Raw genomic sequence first — 21,535 nt, forward strand, 5'->3', positions numbered from 1 at the left:
CAGTCAGAGGTACCTCAAAGAGTAATGCGAGCTTTACTATCCAGGGGGAAGAAGAGAGAAGGCCAGGATGCCCAGATTAAGGATCTCTAGAAGAATCTGGGTAATCTCTTTGTTAATTCCTATCACTGACAACTAGGCCAGCAGCAGGGTCATATAGGGTGAAACTAAGGCTTCCTTATATAATCCAAAACCCAGGGTCTGGACTAAGAGATTCCTTAAAAGCCCAGCCAGAAGCATAAGCATCTCTACACAGAGAAACTTCCACAGGCTGTTTTTGCTCATTCCAGACAGTTGCCTACGGTTAGTCCAGTGGGCTGAACTTATATGCCAATTTATCCTGTATACAAAAGGCAATATAAAAGAGACTATATGGTAACAATCACAAACTTATCAGTAGGCCACCCAAAGCACTTTATTTTAAAAACACTTCGATAAATGTTGACTTATTTACTATTATTATCAGTCTAAATAAGTAAATATCAAGAAATAAATGTAGTTCTCATTTAGAAGTGATATGAGTGAAAGTTTATTACATGCACTGCTTATCTTAGGCCTACCTAAAATTTCTAGAAGACTGTCCTAAGAACCTGGGGATGTTTACTGGAGGATGAGGGCCAGAAAATGAGGAAATTTACAACTGTTACCATATGACAACAGAGAAAACAGGTAATTCTTTCAAGAACATTAATATTTTCTTCTCTTTCTAATTTATGTTAAAGGTGGTAATGAGCTTCTCTCAGCAATATAAAGGTAAACACAAAAAAAACACAGCTGCATTTCATATTCCTACCATTTACCACTCTGCCCTTCATAACCTTGATTGATCCAAATTATTTTACAATTGAAATATTTTCATTTGAAGCATCGGCACCAACACCAACATTTTAAATTTTAGTTCCTGCTACTTTAGAGAACCTATCTTAATCTTTTAACTAAACTTAAAACTTCACATAAGACACGCAATTTTGTGGTAAATCTGATGCTCTGATTTAAAATGTTATAAAAACATGTTAAAGTACCTTTTAATAGGGACACTTTAGCAAGAGGTTCATTTAGGTCTTGCTCATCCATTTGGGCGTCTGCAGGGGGGGAAAGATAATTACAAACAGTAATCAGCTCTATCATCAAGCTATCACTATCAAAATAAGTAAGTGAAATTTATACAGGTATTGTATTTGGATAGGTGAAAGTAATTTTAACAATATATCCAAGGTTCAAGGGAGTATCTCCACAAACGGAAGGAGACTGCCTTTTCCCCCAAACACAAACTTTGAAATCTCCACTCACATTAACCTGCATACCTAAACTGCTCAGACAGTAATAATAATATCTGTAGATTTGCAAATACTATGTTACAACTCACCTGTAGTGTCGTCACTACTCTTTTCCTTGCTTGGACTCAGAGTATCCGACAAATCAGATTCCTTTGCTCTTGCCTGGTTTTCTACCAAGAAAAAAAATAAAAGTAGAATCTCATTACAACTATATCAATAAAACCACCTTAGGCTTTGAGAGCTCTAAATCTACTGATATGCAAAATACTTTTAAAATTAACTGAGGTCACTGCCTCTCTTACTTCTTCACCACTCCACTCCAAAATGGAATGCTGGATATTACACATGGCTCATATTAAATTATAATGTGGATCTTGTCTGCTGTGCAGAGGGCTGGGGCTTTTGTCAAGGCTGTCCACTGGCCAACTAGAAACAAAAATGAAGCAAGCTTTGCTAAAGTATGCAGAGAACTGCAACAAATATAGCAAAGTTCCAGGACAATGTGGACATTGTTTGAAAATGATGAAAGGAAATGGCTCTCTTATATAAAAACACTAGTTAGGTTGCCTTAGCAATAGTTATACCAAGTTTTGGGGTTATTTGCAAGTGCTGTGCTGCCTGATCCAATGAAGATATCTCAGGCCCTGTTTTCAACAAATTGCTCTCAAAAATCCTAATTATAAGCCCACCAATGTTATTAAAGATGACCGGCAATTAGATCCTTATCTCTAATGGCACATCTGCATGTTCTATGGCGTGCATTTGAATCGCATTTACAGAGATGGTCATTTCCCTGTTCTCCACAAGGCCTCAGCCAAGTTTTATATCCCAGGATTTAGCTATAATTTGGTCTCTGCATTAATTCACACATGAGCTCTGTTTCAGTCAGGCTAGCCTCTTTACAGGGCTGAGACATGCCAGCTCACTACGACCTCTAACTCTTTGCTTGAGTTGATATTTTGCTAAACTCAATGACCATTCTACTTGGCCTATTCATTAAGATGCAGCTTAAGCCCCAATACCTCTAACAAAGTCTTCATTTCTCCATCATGCTGCTCCTTTTTATTGCAGCTTCTCTGTGTCATATGATTTTGTAATTAATCATGTTCTATTTTATATTCTATGTGTATATATGTATCTGATTTCTTTAGTTAGATTATAAATTCCCTGGGCATATGATTATTTTTTCATAATGTTATGCTGTTGGCTATACTGTTTGTGGTAATACATACCAAACATTTAAATGTGCGTATCTACTTCTAGTACTTCTAAGGAAAAAAGACTTCACATAGTATTATAAGGATGTTCATTGCAGCATTGTTCATTATGGTATGGAAAACATTCAAGATATATTCCTTACTATTAAGTAAAAATAAAGGTTGCTAAAGAACAGTGCATAATATGACCCCATTAAGATTGAAAATAGCGGGGCGCCTGGGTGGCACGGTCGGTTAAGCGTCCGACTTCAGCCAGGTCACGATCTCGCGGTCCGTGAGTTCGAGCCCCGCGTCGGGCTCTGGGCTGATGGCTCAGAGCCTGGAGCCTGTTTCTGATTCTGTGTCTCCCTCTCTCTCTGCCCCTCCCCCGTTCATGCTCTGTCTCTCTCTGTCCCAAAAATAAATAAATGTTGAAAAAAAATTAAAAAAAAAAAAAAGATTGAAAATAGCTATACATTTAGCTATGAATTTTCAGTTGTGCATATTTATTGAAGTCTAGAAGGATCTACAACAGAGATACTCATGATCATATATCTGAAGCTAGGGTCATGGCAGATATTTACTTTCTAACTTCATAATGTCATACATCGTTTGAAAAAATTATATTATTTTATAATCAACTAAATCAAGAGATATTTTCCATTTTGAAAGTAATCAGAAACATCCAAAACCATTAATATTAAAATATATTTAATAATATTAGAATGTAACTTATTATGACCATTTCATTAAGAACATCCTTAGAATTGGTGGCTTAATTTGTGAAATAGGTGACAGATTGCAAGAAGACTCTTGCTTCTTTTCTCACCGCCATTTCTAGTCCGAGGACAACTGCTGAGAGACACAGAGCTTAGATTAGAAGTGAAGTCACTGACCACAGAGGCCCATGGGAATCCAATCTATGACCTCTGGTGCATTCACAGTGTGCTATAATCAGACATTTCTGAATGTTCTAGTTTTAATCACAAAGTTACAGTCTCAAACAAGGCAGGCTAATACTTCTAATCTATACACAGAAAAGGGATGACTGTGGGAGAATAGAAAAATGACTGTCTTCTGATTTTAAAATTCTTGGCAATTTTAAGATCAAGATACTGAGGTAAACCAAGAAGACTATATTTTCAAAAGTATTCTTCTGGCTTAGAAGGAACTCTATCTTATATTAAAGTATTAGCTGGGAAAGTAAAATTAAAGGTGGGACCAAATCTTCCATTAAGATCTTACTAGAATATTAAGTTCCATGAGGGCTGGGATTTTTGTCTGTTTTGTTAACTGCTATCTCCCCATTGCAGAAAACAGTGCACAGTGCATAGTAGGTGCTCCAAAATCAGATGTTTGAAGGCACAAGTCTACTTTGAGTAAGAAGACAAAGTTTTGAGCAAGTCAAATTATGGTCCATCACTGTTATATCCTGATATTACAATTATTATATGGAGGCAAACCAAATCTACTCAAGAATGAAACACAGGACACAAAAAAAGAGAAGTAGAGTATCTCCTTCTTTTTAAAACATCCATTCTTTAGCTATGAAGCAGCACCCAACTTTCTAGTATTAGCAAGTCCTGGGGCGCCTGGGTGGCTCAGTTGGTTGCCTCTTTGTTTCAGCTCAGATCATGATCTTATGGTTCGCGATTCTCTGTCTTGCCCCTCCTTCACTCTCTCTCTCTCAAGATAAATAAACTGAAAGAAAGAAAGAAAGAAAGAAAGAAAGAAAGAAAGAGAGAGAGAGAGAGAGAGAGAAAGAAAGAAAGAAAGAAAGAAAGAAAGAAAGAAAGAGAGAGAGAAAGAAAGAGAGAGAGAGAGAGAAAGAAAGAAAGAAAGAAAGAAAGAAAGAAAGAAAGAAAGAAAGAGAGAACGAACCCTCCTTACTGGTTGATTTTCTGTGCAGTACTTAATCATTAAGATACACACCAATAATATATAGAAGGAAACAGAAGAATAGCTACCAACACCAATATCAAAACTGTTCCCAAACTGGAAAGTCTGCAAGGTGACTATTTTCACTGTATCTCTGAGAAGACATTATGATGGATGGGCAAAACACTGGCCAGAGACCACTTCCTATACCAATGGAACCGTTAGTTGGAAAGGAAAGCAAGAAGGGAAGTGAGAACTAAACATTTGTTGAATACCAGAACAATGTTTCTTGCTTTGTGAGCAATATTTCATTAAATTCCCACAATTAAATATTGTCAATTCTATTTTACACATGAGTAAACTGGAGTTTAAAGAGCTAAAGTGAGTTGCCTGAGGGCATACAGCTAGTTAGTGGTAGTACCTGGGGTTGAAACCATCTGTTTTATCTACTAGTATTCTTTCTACTTCCACCCTAAGACTACAGTAAACACACAATGACTACGAGTTGAGTTAGGGTTTAAATAGAAAGCACATGCAACCTATGATTATATTTTGCATTAGATGAAATATCTGAAGGAAACACTTAGACTTGTAACAGCTGGTAATTAGCAATTTCTAACAACTGATATTTTTTTTTAACGTTTTTATTTATTTTTAAGAGACAGAAGGAGACAGAGCACAAGCAGGGGAGGAGCATAGAGAGTGGGAGACACTGAATGCGAAGCTGGCTCCAGACTCTGAGCTGTCAGCACAGAGCCAGACGCAAGGCTTGACCCATGAACCGTGAGATCATGACCCGAGCCAAAGTCAGACGCTTAACTGACTGAGTTACCCAGCTGCCCCACAACTGATATTTTCCATGCAGAGAACAAATCCTATCAAAAATGTCACTGATGAGAGCATTTTAAAATAAAACGATTTAGCCAAATCCAAAAGAAATATTTTATAGCCAGATATGAAATTCTTAAAATGTAACTTATTTTATCTAGTTTGTTACAAGGATTAGTGTACCTCTGCACATTAACCGTGAGAAACGCTTGTAAAATGTTGACTGCTGACAAAAAAATCTCTGGGTATGTAAAACTTGTGTCTATATTATCAATTTTAACAGATGTATTTTATTACTTGTGTGGACTTACTTGCTATAATTAATAAATGCCCTTATTATTGGACACTTCTGTTTTCCTCTTTTTGCTTTAAAACATTGATGTAAATACCCTTGCATATCTGTCTAATTTGTTCCTTAACATAAAAACCCAGAAGTGGGATTGCTGGATCAAAATGCATGCTCTTTAAAGCTTTCAGCACATATTTTATGGCCAGGTATCAAAAGCAAATGTAAGGTGGCACAAATCTTTTTCAATAATTACATCATATAATTTCAAGCAAATATATTCTAATTCAGAATGTATTAAATAGAAGCACTAAAGTAGCAAGATATTTTTCTTTAACTAAGAAGCACTGATTTTTCCCCCTTAGGCTCTCCTTGTACTTCAGAGTGCTGGCTATTCAACTCATCTGATTAGGTGCTTCTGTGGTGAAGTAAAAGCTATGTTGAAGTCTGCTCTCATCTCACTTTAATAAGATGAAATAAATTGCCACATGTACTAAAAATAGTTCATTGCTCTGAAACCCAATGCCTGTTTGCCAGAACAATATTAGTGATGCATATTCTATGCATTCTTTCCCCAAATATGGCATCTGTCATGCACAAAATTCAGAACGGAAGCCACCAGATACTTGAAATAACATTCTTCTTTTAAATATTTTTAAAAGTCGAAATGGATTCAGCTACGTTCATAAAACAAAATGTACTGAAGTAGAGTATTTGAAACTTTTATCACTCATTGTTTTAACTGGCCAAAAAGATTGTGAATCTAGTTATAAATTTTATAGCGGTATCTTCTGATGAAAGTCTTAGGTATGATAATGATAATGATAATGAGCGTATCATACCAAATTTATTTGACCAATTTCCCTAATGCATAAAAGTGACTCGACAATATAATGCTTTAAAACTCACTTTTCTTCTCTGACAATTTTAACAGAAAAGAATTAATAGAATAAACTATTTCAATTTATAAGACTCTCATCATAAAATATAAGAAGACCCCACATAATCACTTTTGTTTAAATCAAATTGAGTTGCCGAAAATTAACAAAATATAAATTTCATAAGGAATGTTAAAGGCATAACAATTACAGAAACAGACATGCAAGCATTTTTCACCTGTTTTACATTGTTTCATTAAAAGATTTACATTGTGTTTAATTAAAATTTTATATCAAATGTAACAAATATCAAATACAAAACCTGAAAATAATGCTAGAAGCAAGACAGATCAGAACAAATCTTTTACTACCTAAAGAATCTACTTCAAGCATTAAAAAAAAAACCAAAAAACCCCACACATATATACCCATTTAAAAATTAAAAAGAAACTTTCTAATTAAGATATCCTTCTTACAACAGAACTCCGACTATTTTATATTATATGATACCATTACTGGATTGCCATTTGGTGAGCTATAAGAAATAAATTGATGGTTAAAATATTATGACCTTGGAAATGTACACTAACATCTATTGTCCAAAAGAATAATTTTCAAAACCCACAGAAAACCCACAGAAAACAAACCTTTTGAAAGCTTTGTTTCTTCTACCACTTTGGTTAGATGCCCCTCGACGATCAGCTTCTCTGCCAAAGAAAATAAACGTTACTATCCAAGCCCAAACCGAGTAGCATTTCCCTGAGCGGGGCAGTGTAACACATTCCATGACCAAATTTAAAGATGATAATATTACTCCCATGACTAGGCTTGTACAAAAACTTGAAGCTGGAAGGAGAACTAAGAAAACTCGAACTATAATTATAACAGCACAATCAGATTAATGCAGAAATCTGGGGGCAGGGGACAATTTGTCTTTTATTTTCATTAGTTTTTACCTTAGTCAAAAAGCCTAGACCGTTTTAAAAAGGATTCATAACAAATAAACCCTCTTTAAATCAAGGATATGAAGTTGAAATAAAGGAATTCTGAGAAAGTATGTATTTAAATAAAGAATACAAATTAGGTTATGCCAATAGTTTCCCAATTGATACAATTCAGCACAGATGCATATATGACATGCTTCAGTAAAATGAATCATTTTAGAAGAGCCAAATATTTAAAGATATTAAAACAAATATTGTTTTGTTTTGTTTCTTTCTATAGGTGATTCTCTGTAAATGTATAATATACAGCTTCTTCATAATTTATTTAAATCCAGATTTTCATATTCTATGCTTCACTGAGAATGGTATCTATTCTAATTATCCCCTTATTTAATCCTGTATGCCAGCTGGTCTCCTTGAATTTACACGTTTGCAGTATATGAAGTCATTTCTCTATTCCTTCACTCTTCAAATCCAATGTAGCTTGGACTCTATACCCACCATCCAACCAATGAAACTGCTCCAAGATTACTATAACCTCCAAAGCCCATGGCTCCTTTTAATAATTTTCATTTTGCACAGGCTCCTTGCAGTATGTGGTACTATTTGCCCCTGCCTCCTTAAAAAAATTTTAAGTCTAAGTAATAGATTTGGATAATTTTTAAAAGGTAGTCCTACAAGATGTATAATGTAAGCTGTCCTTCCCATCTTCTGTCCTACTCTACTCCATTCTTGAATTTCACTTCCTAGAAGCACAACATTGTTTTTGAAGAAGGAACAACGTTTTGAGCGCCTGGGTGGTTCAGTCCAGTCCACTAAGCGTCCAATTCTCTATTTTGTCTCAGGTCATGATCCCTCAGTCGTGGGGTCGAGCCCCACATCAGGCTCTGTGCTGAGTATGGAACCTGCTTGAGATTCTCTCATTGTCCCTTTCTCTCTTGGTCCCTCTCCCCAGCTCGTGTTCACTCGCTCTCTCTCAAAAATGAATAAACATTAAAATACAATACAATACAATACAATACAATACAATACAATAATATTGTGTTGGTGTTCACAGGTGGCTCAGTTGGTTAAGTGTCTGGCTCTTGATATCAGTTCAAGTCATGATCTCACCACTCATGAGATCAAGCCCCATGTGGGACTCTGCGCTGACAGCACAGAGACTGCTTGGGATTCTCTCTCTCTCCTCTCTCTCAAAATAAAGAAATAAACAAAAAAAAATACCACATTGAGCATTCAGTGCATCCTTTCAGTTTAGAAGCTCCTATCTTCCATTCTGGGAAATTACCTTCTATTCTAACAAATTCTGTTTCATTTCTCTTCTCCCACTCTCCCTTCCTACACTCTGGAAATCTTATTATTCAGATGTTAGATCTTCCTCCTTTGTTTCTTAAATAAAACCTCAAACCAGCTCATGTCTTTTTTGTTATATTTTCTGGAATATTCCCTCTACTTTCTTTTCCAACACTAACTCAAAAAGATATATGCACCCCCGTGTTCATTGCAGCATTATTTACAATAGCCAAATATGGAAACAACCTAAGTGTCCACTGATGCATGAATGGATAAAGAAAATGTGGTGTGTATGTGTATGCACAAATACACACAATGGAATATTACTTAGCCATTAAAAAAATTAAATCTTGCCTTTTGGGATAATATGGATGGACCTTGAGGGTATTATACTAAGTAAAATAAAGTCAGACAGAGAAAGATAAATACCATATGATCTCACTTACATGTGGAATTAAAAAAAAACACACACACAATCTCATAGATAAGAGAACAGATTGGTTGTTGCAAGGTAGGAGGGGTAGAGGTGAAAGGAATGGGTGAAGGGGTTCAAAGGTTAAAAAAAATGACCTTAAGCATAATAATGCAGAACACAAAACCATATGTGAAAGGACAGACAGATCTGCCCTCATATAAATTAAAATTTTCTGTATGACCAACCACTCACTAAAACACAGCTAATGGGCCAGTGACAGACATAGAGAAAATATCTGAAAAATTAACAGATAAAAGGTTATTATTCATTCATTCATTGAACAATTAATTAGGGGCTACCTACTATGTGCCAGATACTGTCTTATGTGCTGGAAACATCAGAATGAACAAATGACAAAATCCCTGCCTTTCTGGTTCATACATTCTAATGGGGTGAGGAAGGAGAGAGGATAAAGAAACAAACAGTATGTCAGATGGAGGCAATGTAGAAAAATGAAGCATGGAAGAAGGAAAGGGAGTATGGGGATGGCAAGCGAAAATGTGAGGCACTTCAAAAACGAATAAGAAAAGTCAAACACCACAACAGAAAAGGAGCAAAGAATAACAACATTGAATTCACAGGCCAAGAAAAGCAAATGTCTAGTAAACATGTGGAGTTCAGGGTCTACCCACTGAAACAACACCATGGCCTTATGCACTTATCAGTTCAGCAAACATTCAGTACCAGGAGGGGTGCGTAAAAGAGTAATCTCATGTCCTTCTGGCAGGAGTGTAAATTGGTATCATTTTATTTTTAGAGGGCAATTTTGACAGCACCTATGCAAATGTTGAAAGGACATGTCCTTTGATCCCACAGCCCCTATTTTATGTATTACCCTGGAAAGAGACAATTGCACAGATTTTCAATGCAGCATTATCTATATTTGTGAAGGGAGTGAAAAATTTTTAGTTCTACCAGGAAAAAAAAGGTGTTAATCTTCAAGATCTCTGTCAACAACAAATTTACTTTAAATAGCATTAACTACCTGCTATATTTGCATAACTTCTAAATGTTGATGCCTAGTCTAACTCTCTCGTAGGTCTCAGAACATGTTTGTCTAACTACTTCCCAAACATCTTCACCTAGTGACCCCATGAGAACTTAATCTCACCATGTTTAAAATGGAATTTATTTTCTCTTCCTTTCTCTTGGTTTGATTTGGTATCTCTCCTCTCCTCATCCATAGCCCATCATTCACATCTCTAATAAGCTATACTGCAGGTATCTATTGATATCTACCTTTCCCAACATACTATGAACTCTTTGAGAAATACACTCATTCCTTCAAATATTTACCGTGTGCCAGGTGCAATACTAAGTACTTCTCATGGATTACCAAGGTAAATGTGATAAATATAGGAATTTAGAGTCTCGTGACAGCAGGAAGTTATCTCATCAATAATTTAATTCCCAACACAATTCTTACATATAAAACAGGTTCCACAAATGTTGTTACATGAATACAGCAAAATAATAAAATAATATAAATGCAGACTTTGAAAGGCATTCCAATCTTTCTCTAGTATGTTGAAGATCTAAGTAGCACCTTGTTTAAAAAATTATAAACATACATTAAGAGTAATTTACTACTCGGGGCACCTGGGTGGCTGAGTAGGTTAAGCGCCCGACTTTGGCTCAGGTCATGATCTCACAGTTTGTGGGTTTAAGCTCCACGTCAGGCTCTGTGCTGACAGCTCACAGCTTGGAGCCTGCTTCAGATTCTGTGTCTCGCTCTCTCTCTGACACACACCCCCCACTCACTCTGTCTCTGTCTCTCTCAAGAATAAATAAACATGAAAGAAATTTTTAAAAAAAGGGTAATTTATTACTCAAAATGCTCACCTTTAGGAAAAAATCTGAAGTCCCTACCATGCCTTACAAAGTCTATATTATCTAGCTCAGGGGTCAGCCAACTAAAGCCCCACAGGGCCAAAAACAGCCTGCTGCCTGTTGGGTAAATAAAGCTTTAGAGGAACAAAGCCGAATGTATTCGGGTACATACTGTCCTCGGCTGCTTTCCACTAAAATGGCAGAGTTTAGTAGTTGCAACTGAGAATTTATAGCCTGCAAAGCCTAAAATATTTACTACCTGGCCCTTTATTTAAAAAAAAGAAAAGAAAAGAAAGAAAATATTTTTATTGTTCTAAAAGTGCAGTTTCAGACCAGTTCTAGTTTTCACACAGTTTCTCTCTCACACACTCTTTCCCCAGATACATGTACTCCTCACTTAGCTTAGTCCCAAATCTGTTCAAATTCCCTATGTTACCTTTGTTGCTACCTATTGTCTTACATTCTTTTATTTTTCTTCAGTGGACATATCACTACTTGACATGTTATTAGTTTATTAGTTTTTGTCTCCTCCAGAGACTGTAAACCCCATGAAGGCAAATCTTTCTTTGTCTTGTTCATTTCTGTACCCCCTACAGCTAAAATAATGCCTGGTATATACATAATAGATGCTTAATAAATATTTGCTGAATGAATGAACTGAATATTTTTAAAGGGATCAAACTTGGAAAAATTATTTGAATGTTTTCATCATTCTAAAAAACTAAGAATTAAATATGCAAAAAGTTTTGCATAGTACTAGTATCTAAGTGCTAAATAATAATTATCTGCTGCTATTGTCACTATTGAAATATTTAAGGTTAGACGATCAAATCTGATGAGTCATTAGTGGCCTATAATCAAATAATTGAGGAAAGGGATACTGTTTTATTTTAATGTTTATTTATTTATTCAGAGAGAGAGAGAGAGAGAGAGTAGGGAAGGGGCAAAGAGATAGAGAGAGGGAGAGAGAAACCTAAGCAGGCTTCGCACTGAGCAATGTGAGGCTCAATCCCACTCAACCACCCGGGGCTCAATCCCAGATCATGATGTGGGCTGAAATCAAGAGTAGGATGTTCAACCAACTGAGCTACTCAGGCACCCTGAAAAGAACACTGTTTTAAAAAAAGCTTCTAACCACTGGTTCTCAAACTTGGAGTGAACACTTCAATTCTTTGGGAGCACTAAAAGTCAGAGGCTACTCAGAGACTCAGACGAGAGCCTCCATATAATGATAAATGCAGGCCTTGAAAGAACTATTTGGCCTGGCACAACTGAAAGATAAAGTACAGGATTTTCTTCCTTTTTAAAAACTCCCTCTTTTTGAGGGAGATAATTATTCTTTTCCCCTCTTTTAAAACCATACTTATTTATTGTGACAAATAACATACAGAGAGGGACACAAAACACAAAAGTACAGGTTAATAATTTTTTTTTAAAGCAAATGTCTGTATGACTACAGCTCAAATCAAGAAACATAACCTAACCACAAGGGCGCCTGGGAGCGTCTGACTCTTGCTTTCAGCTAGGGTCATGATCCCAGGGTTCTGGGATTATGCTGAACATGGAACCTGCTCCAGATTCTCTCTCTCTTTCCCTCTGCCCCTCCCCTGCTGACTTTCTCCCTCCCTCTCTCTCTCTGTCTCAAATAAAGAAAAAATAAAACAAACAAAAGACCCTAACCACAACCCCCTAAAGCTTCCCATGTTTCCCTTTCCAATAAAAACCCCATAAAGGTAACCACTGTCCCGACTTTGTGGTATTTAATTTCTTGCATTTCTTTATAGCCACACTACCCAAATATGCATGTCTAAATAATACACTATAATTTTAGTGTTTTGACCTTCACATAAATGTAATACTACAGTATGTATTCTTTTGTGTCAGGCATCTTTCATCAAATATACCCAGTGTATATTTCTCCATTTGACTGCTGAAGATCTTTTGGGTTATTTCTAATTTTGAACTGTGAATGATGCTGCTGTGAATATTTTTGCATTTGCATCTGACATGCATGGGTAGGCATTTCTGTAGGGAACCTACCAAAGAGCATAACTAATGGGCATAGTAAGTCTGACATTGGAGAACTATCACCTAAGCATTTAATTTAATCGAAAAACATATGATGGCATTGCAGAAACTGTCAGATCTGGTAAAAAACTGATTAGAACAGAACCAAATTTATTTCTTATGGGTGATAAATGTAAATTATGTACTAACTATATTACTATGTGGCACAAAATAAAAATAAAAAACAATGCATTCAAAAGAAGTGCAAAGGGGTCACTTGAGTGGTTCGGTCGGTTAAGCGTCTGACTACAGCTCAGGTCATGATTGTGGTTCGTGGGTTCACACTCCATGTCAGACTCTGTGCTGACAGCTCAGAGCCTAGAGTCTGCTTAGGATTCTGTGTCTTCCTCTCTCTACCTCCTCCGTTCACGCTCTCTCACTCTCACAAAAATGAATAAACATTAAAAAAAAAAAAGTGCAAAGGGAGCACAGGTGTGCCTAGACTGGATTAAATTCTTCAAGCTGAAGAGCCATTTTCCTCACATGACAGCTACAACCAACTAAAAGCAGAATATAAACTCAAACGGCACTATTCAGATACTGCTGTCAGCTGCCTAGGGATCTTAAGTGACAGAAGAGAAGAGCAGATCAATATAAAAGAACTACATAATCAGCTATTTGTAACTGCCGACCTGGAAAATATATTTAAGTCTCAAAGTTAGGTTTCATTCAAAAAATAATGTTATCACTTGGGTATCAAAATAATGTGCTGGAGACCACATTTTCTAAATGGCATGTGTACTAGTAATTAAAAAGTTAGAGAATCTTTAGATTGTCAGGAACATATGATTTTAACAAGAACAATAAAACTAGGTCAATCAGCTTTCACTGTCTTGTGACTGGGAATAAAAAGGGGAAAAAAAGTTACTCCTGCAAGAAAACTTCCACTAACACTCTTTCCAATCTCCCCACCATAAGTTTTCTACCTATTAGTTAGCATATATTTCTGTGTGGCTGGCATTACTAAGAGTACTAGTAAATATGATCTCATTTAATTCTCATAATAATCCTATGAAGTAGGAACTACCATCCCATTCTGTAAATGAGGAAATTGAGGTTTAAAGAAGTTATACTGCCCATTCATACTGCCAAAGAGGAACCAAAACAGAATTCACATCTAAGATCCTCTGATCCAATTCTAAATATCATAAATGAAAATGAACTACAAGTCACTTAGAAAGTCATTAAAGGGACATACAGCAAAGAAACTGACATTAGAATTAACATCAAACATAACAAAGTAAAAATGAACAATCAGCATTCAACATCAAACCCACAATTTATTTCCTTCACAGAGTAGCAGTTCACAAAATAGAAATAAAGCTTTAGAGCCTAAAGCAGGGGAGGCCTAACCTTAATAGGACAGACTTTTACAAAAGTATTAGTTTTTGCAGCAAAATATAATTAATTAAAGCAATTCCTGCTATAGAAGATAGTCTGCTTTTTCATAAAAACAGTTCCAGAAGCTACTTGTCCTAAAACCTGAGAATAAAGAACAAAAGAGAAAAAAGTTGAGAATTCATAGATTGAAAGCTAAATAAAATGAACCAATTTAAAGAAAACAGAAACAGTTTTTTAAGAAAGAAGCAATCTACATATCAAAACACTGTTGGCATAAATTTAAGACTATCTGCTATGCAGTTATACTGGGAGAAAATCTGGTAGAAATGTTGGAAAGTTAGCTGACTGGGAACATGATTGGCACAAATAAACAACAAACAAAAACCCTCCAATATATCCTAGATTGGTCAACTCTAAATACAAAGAAATAAAAAATAAGTGGGGTGCCTGGGTTGCTCAGTTGGTTAAACGTATGACTCTTGATTTCAGCTCAGGTCATGATGTCAGGGTCGTCAGATCAAACCCCATGTCAGGCTCCGTGGTGAACATGGAACCTGCTTAGAATTCTTTCTCTCTTTCTTTCTCCACCCCGCCCCCCACCCCCTCCCAAGCACCTCCTCTGTTCATGCACGTGCTCTCTCTCAAATTAAAAAAAAAAAAAAAGAAATTTAGCAACATCTAGTTTAAATTAAGAATCTTCCTATAATGGGGACATAAACTACTATGAGCAGGGAACCACACCAAGTGTATTCTACTCTTTGTCATAACTGATCTGCTTTGGCTTAGGGAAATAAAAGTTTAAAAAATGAAAATTAAAAAATCTGTTTTAAGTGGAATATGTAATCAGAATAACCCTGAGATTGTTCAGAGACGCTGATCTCATAGAGTGATGAAAAGTAAACAGTCACGGAGCAACACTGATTCAATGCATTACTCCAAATAAGGCAATTTTTATATGAGAGCAAAGCCCTAAGAGAAAGAAGAGAATGAGACAAACATACACAGACAGTGACTATAATTTCAAAAGGAGGGTGGGAAGCAGGGAGAGAATTTTTCTTAAATCGGGCAAAAAACTTCTATAAGACACAAAATATTAAGAGAATTAGACTTCTGCTTCTAATAATAAAAACCATTAAGTCTCATAGTAACCATGGATTAAGAATACAAAGACATTAAGTTTATTTCAAGGCACTTGTTAACTCAGTCATTAAAAGCAAGATGCCATTTGGGGAGAGGGCAGTTTGTATGTACAAAGCGGACCACAGAAGAAATGTTCTCTGAACACAGCCGTGATGCCTCTGCCCTCACCCAGACAAACAGTAGCAGAAGAAAGTACAGGCAGTAGTCTGGAGAAAGCTGTCTTTCACTCTATGCCCATGAAGTGAGTCTCCATGTCCTGAGGTTCTCCACCTTTGACCCTTTATCTTTGCACTCAGCATACGCATTAATCAAATGACAGAGTTCATAGGACACATATGAAACAGATACAAGGTGCATAATTTGTTAACTCAGAAAGCACATTTATCAAACACAACAGTCTCAATTTATTTGTCTTTTTCTTTTTTTTAAAGTTTATTCATTTATTTTTGAGAGAGACAGAGACAGAGTGAGCGGGGAAGGGGAAGAGAAAGAGGGAGAAAGAGAATCCCAAGCTGGCTCCTCTCTGTTAGCACAGAGCCCTATGTGGGGCTCGAACTCACAAAACCAAGAGATCATGACCTAAGCCAAAGCCAACAGACGCTTTGTTGAATGAGCCACCCAGGTGCCCCTCAACTTATTTGTTAAGTTTACACTGTAAACCTTGAGTAACTAAAATTTGCAGAGGGAACAAGGAATGTGGAATTCTGCTCAAATCAAACTTCTTGCCTGAATTCCTTCAGAAGAAAATATTGCTAGAGCTTTTTAGCAAGTTTTATTAAAGTTACTTGTTAATTCTAGATTTTACATGGTATATTTTTACACAGAAAATTACTTCACAGTCCTGGAATTACACAAAGGTTATATTTAAATCTGTTCAAAATCCAATCTCTTTGCATGGGATTAAAAGCTTTTCTCCTAAAAGAGAATTAAAAGAAACACAGTCTCTTTTACCATAAAAGGAAAACAAACTGAAATGTGTTCCAACTCATTTAATTTCATCAAAATCACCTTGTAAATGGAGACAGCCAACAACTAAATCATTCTCTTATGGGTTCATATACATAAACTGAAAAACTCTGTTAATATATTAAAAAGACATGAGGAATCCTACAGAAGTGAATTATTTGCTTTCTAATTTTAAATTTAGAATTCACAAGGTGAATTTGGACTATACAACAAGCACAGTAAACAATGAAATCTAGGTACTTAACATCTGCTTTTTAAAAGACCGGAAATAAGGGGTGCCTGGCTGGCTCAGTCAGTAGAGCATGTGACTCTTGATCTCAGGGTTGTAAATCCGAGCCCCATGTTGGGTGTGGAGATTACTTAAAACTAAAAAATCTTTAAAAAGTAAATAAAAGACAGGAAAATAAGACTATGAGGTGTCACTGCTCACAGAATATAAACTTCATGTTCAGGGTCATAAATCAGTTCAAGATGTCTATCAATTAAAATAATGGCAAAAAAGTTTGTGTGAGATTATCAAAAAATAATCCAAAATTATTTTGAAAGTTCACCTGAGTAAGATTTTAGTTGAATGTGCCTTGCTTGCCATAATACTAATTAAACACCACAATTTCTATACCAGCAGCTTGTCATAAAATAATGAAAATACCCCTTCTGACAACAAATCAAAGTTAACTCTTACTATGCCAACTCTGAGTATCCAAATTTAAGGAGCCAACATATTGGAAATTTCTGAGATACAACGGTATCCTCATTAACCAAACTCTTGCTACTTGCTACCAAAACTCAGGAACTGGGCAGATTCAGATAATGGACGATACCCCCAGCTATATCCCTAGGGATATACATGAATTTACAGCCCAAACTTCCACTGTTTGCACTTAGGGACCCAATGGATTCAGACATCTAGGAATACTTGTATTTTATTTTTTGTTCTTTGGCTCATTATTTCTTTGCCCACAAGGAAAGCATTTTATATTCTCATTTCTCCCTCTCTATACCACATCTAATGTTTTCCCATGCCACTGCATAGTCCTTGTAAACATAATTTAATTGGCTAATATCCTTATTCAGGGGATTGCTGTAACTTATAACTTCTGCTCTATCTCTGAATGTTTACTGGTCCATTTGCCCCCCGTAACTATGATACAATAAAAATCTCCAAACATCTTTTTCTTAATGTAAAACAAACATCGTTCTGTGTTACAACTACAGCTAAATATTTTACGTACGCATTTTATAATATTTTAAATGATTTTTGCAAATTGTAACTTAGTAATAAGCTTTCTTTTTGGATAGTTCTCTGTTCTTGTTTCTTTGGGCTCAAAATACAAGCCCAAAAGTTTAAAATAAAATTAACTTATTAAACAATGGTCACATGTAATAAAACAAAGTATAAGATCCTTCCCCTAAAGATTTATATTTTAAATTTTATATTCTGCTTTTAGTTAGTTTCAGTGGATACCAATTATTTTGCCCCAAATCCCCATGCCAATTTCCCATAAAAGTGAAATTTAGTAATCAGAAGATAACAAAAACATGAACTAATCTTTGCTTTATGAGAAAAATTTAAAGGACAAAGGAATATGCCATATTTATTCATTAATTTTCCCCAAAATAATATTAAACTTATATTCAACATAAAATGGACAAAAATAGAAGCTCTTCTAAAACTACTAAATGAAATTCCAGGTTTCCTTAAGGCATCTCTAAGGAGTATATAACACTGGATCTATTGAGTTTGTGCCTGCTATAATTACCAGGTGTGACCCTGACAACCCCCAAGTGCCCCTGAGATGGGGGGGGGGGGGGGGGGGGGGGAGAAAGAAGGGGAAAGAATCACATATGCTTGCATATCCACAGAATGAATTCATTAGCATAAAAACACAGAAAGTCACTCATTTCAAAAAGAGACCAAACAGGGAGAGGAAAAACAACCAAGTTGTGTGTCTGGTAGGAAAAAGTGTAGATCTCATCAGTAAATCTTTATTACACATAGTGACCTTTAATTGTCACCAAGAGGACCAAGAGAATATCACAACCTCATGATTTAAGCAGCCACATGATTTTCAAGTACGAGGAGATTCATGATACTCTGGCTCAGAATTCAGCAGAGGTCTAAATCACCTCAAAAGCTAACCTATCTATCTTTAAAGTATTATTAACGATAGGCTTCCCAAGGGTAGGCGGTTGATGTCAGAATGTAGGACAATCTATTCCTATTCCTTCCCTAGAAAGCTCCTGCTACCTTAAGGGTCATCTTCAGATCTGAGTACCCAAACTAAATCACTGTTTTCATGGCTTCATTTAATCATTTAAGAAATTTACTTAAGAAATCCAATTCCAAATCTGTGATAGAACTAGAATGTAAATAAAACAGGCTAATGTTATTACGATCTCTTAAGTGTCCACACAGAACGTTTAGGTGCTTGACATTCTATTTCATTCCCTGCTCAACAACAATTTTTTATTTAAAAGCTTTAAATTTCCTCTTTTTTGTGGGCAATATGAAATCCATCTTTGAAGGCAAATGCCACAAAAATATTTTTCTCTGAAGAGAGAAGCCGAACAGTATGAGAAGTATCGCTGCTGTCTGAAGATGGCCCTCTGTGCACCTTCTACCATAACAAACACATTGAGATCTTCATTTTTCTTCTCATTTTTCAATGTTAGCCCCTGACTTCATTAAAATCAATGTGAAAAATACTCTGTACTCACTCTGGCATTCTATGAATTGATGAATAAAAGTGCAGTCCCCGCCACTCTTTGAAAGCAAGTGCTCTAATAAAGAAAAAAACACCTTTAAGGATATAGTTTGTTGCTGTTTTTGAAAAACAACAGCAAAGGTAGGAAAACTGAAATGTATTGACATGAGTAACTCTAAGATTCATAAAAGCTTAATATATTTTTAATATTAATAGCAGACATATTTTAGAGTTAATAAAGCTAAATGACTGAAAATTATAATTATATTCATTAATTTGTACCCTGACTGGTTAGCTTTTAAAGGTGCAGTTTCTATCCAAAGAGCTCAAGAAAACCATAGACATATATTGCTTTAAAAAGCTTCTCTTTTAAAATATACCTTTCTCCATGACATTTAATAAATACCTGTAAATAATTTTTAAATTTTATTATTTGTTCTTACTGAATTAATTGTCAAATAACAATTCTCTAACAGTCCCTCTTCAAAGTTATTCTTCTTAAGAGGCAAAAGATAAATATTTGAAGAATACCACAAAATAATGCCCTAAAATTTAAGAAACTAATGCAACATTTCCATTTTTGTACTTTCATTTCACAAATAACCTTGCATTTGAGTCATTTAATCTGTACTTTCTATACTCTCAAAATATTACACTGCTTATCTCTGCCCAAATGATTAAAATCAATGTCATGCATATTTTAAAATAAGAGCTTGGAAAATGGTTTTGTTCAGGTCAAACATAATTTGTTTTGTTTTTTTTTAAGAGTAAAGAGAATCAAAATCTAACAGTAGAGAAAAGCTTCAGCTCTTTTCTTACAATAATCTTTATCTATTTTGACTCAGAGAGCTAACTTCTAAATCTGGATAACATCTTTCAATTATATCTCTGGATTTTTCAAAACTACTAAATAGACTTTGGAAGTTCAGGTGTTAAAAATATATCACAATATGATGACTATCTGGAAGGTGGGAAAGCACTGAAACCTGTGAAAGAGGACATGAGTTAGTACCACTCTGACTGTGAAAGCCTCTTTTCCTTCTCATTTCAACCCATCTCACTCTCATCATCCCAACTTTGTTTGAGAATCAGGCATCTGCTACTCTAATCACTGGTTAGCTTCTCTTGACATCCTTACCAATAGACACCTTCTTTACCTTCATACTCGTATCTATCATTATCTTTTATCTATTTACATGGTACACAGAACTTCCAGTCAATAATTTTATATATATGTATATGTATATGTATGTATATATATATGTATATATATGTAATAAATGTGTGTACATAGTTGTACATAATTGCATAGTTATAGAGTTATACTATATACAGATAAAATATAGCCCCAAAAGGGAAAAAATGGCTAACTGCAACAGAAATTTTTTTAAAAACCTAGGGGCGCCTGTGTGGCTCAGTCGGTTGAGCATCTAATTCTTGATTTCAGATCAGGCCATGATATCATGGTCGTAGGATCAAACCCCACATCGGGCTCCACGCTGAGCGTGGAACCTGCTTAAGATTCTCTCTCTCTCCCTCTGCCCTTCTCCCCTGCTTGTGTGTGTACTCTCTCTCTCTATGTATAATAATAATACAAAAGATAAAAGTAAAAAAAATGTAATAAATAGCACTTGCTGACTGGAGCCAAGAAATCCAAAACAGAAGCCCTCAGTTGAATAGTAATTACCAAGATCAAAAGTTGTTTTACATAAATCCTATCTAAGCTATGATAACATTTTCAGAACTCCAACTATACAACATCATGGTTAAATATGAAAACTCATTTGAAACCAAATTTTAACCTAAAGGACCTTATGGAACTTATTTGAAACAAAATTTCAGACTATCAACACAGGACTTTAGATGACATTTATTAATGCGGTACCTCCCACCATTACTCATCAAGCCTCAAATCACCCTTTTATCTACTCTGATTTTACTATCTGGACCCTACATTAAAATATTTATTATACTAGTTTAGATAAAATTCAAGATTAATATATTATTATATATGTTATACATATATGACTTCTATAAAGGCATTTTCTAAGACACATGAGAGAAAAATCTTTTAGATAGTACATGTAAAGAATTTGGATCATGACACTTTTAATACTTGATGACTTGAATTCAGTTCCTTGGGAATTCACTTTGCCAAAACTATAAAAGATGTCACTGAAAATCCAAAAAAATGAGATACTTAGGGCGGGGAAGTCAGGGGGCAGGGAAGCAAGGTTGTAAGATCCCAAACAGGGTTGTGGAAATGCAAAGACCAGACAGATACAGAAACATAATAGAGAACTGTGCTACTTAAAATGGGTTTATTTATACACATTAGTTTCCTATAAAATTTGATTTTCTATACTATCTGTGCTGTCCAATACACATGTTCTATACACATGTGGGTACTGAGCCCTGAAAAAATGGCTAGTGT

The 21,535-nt window shown here is 35.4% G+C and overlaps 1 protein-coding gene across 33 annotated transcripts in view; it reads right to left on the minus strand.

Annotated features, from left to right (window-relative positions):
- SLMAP (sarcolemma associated protein) overlaps positions 1-21,535 on the minus strand; it is a 150,368-nt gene that overhangs the window by 29,113 nt on the left and 99,720 nt on the right. For 20 of the 33 annotated variants that reach the window (XM_086697834.1, XM_086697835.1, XM_025916256.2 and 17 more), the window contains 4 exons: positions 19,115-19,177; positions 6,988-7,047; positions 1,364-1,444; positions 1,020-1,079 (listed from right to left, as the gene is read on the minus strand). In XM_086697834.1, the coding sequence (XP_086553960.1) occupies positions 1,020-1,079; positions 1,364-1,444; positions 6,988-7,047; positions 19,115-19,177 (264 nt within the window). The remainder of the gene's footprint in view (positions 1-1,019; positions 1,080-1,363; positions 1,445-6,987; positions 7,048-19,114; positions 19,178-21,535) is intronic. The other 13 variants (XM_086697837.1, XM_086697839.1, XM_025916257.2 and 10 more) reach the window with 1 other exon arrangement.

The sequence above is a fragment of the Puma concolor genome, chromosome A2 (assembly GCF_028749965.1).
Source record: "Puma concolor isolate L17-30 chromosome A2, mPumCon1.1.hap2, whole genome shotgun sequence".
Classification (NCBI taxonomy): Eukaryota; Metazoa; Chordata; class Mammalia; order Carnivora; family Felidae; genus Puma; species Puma concolor.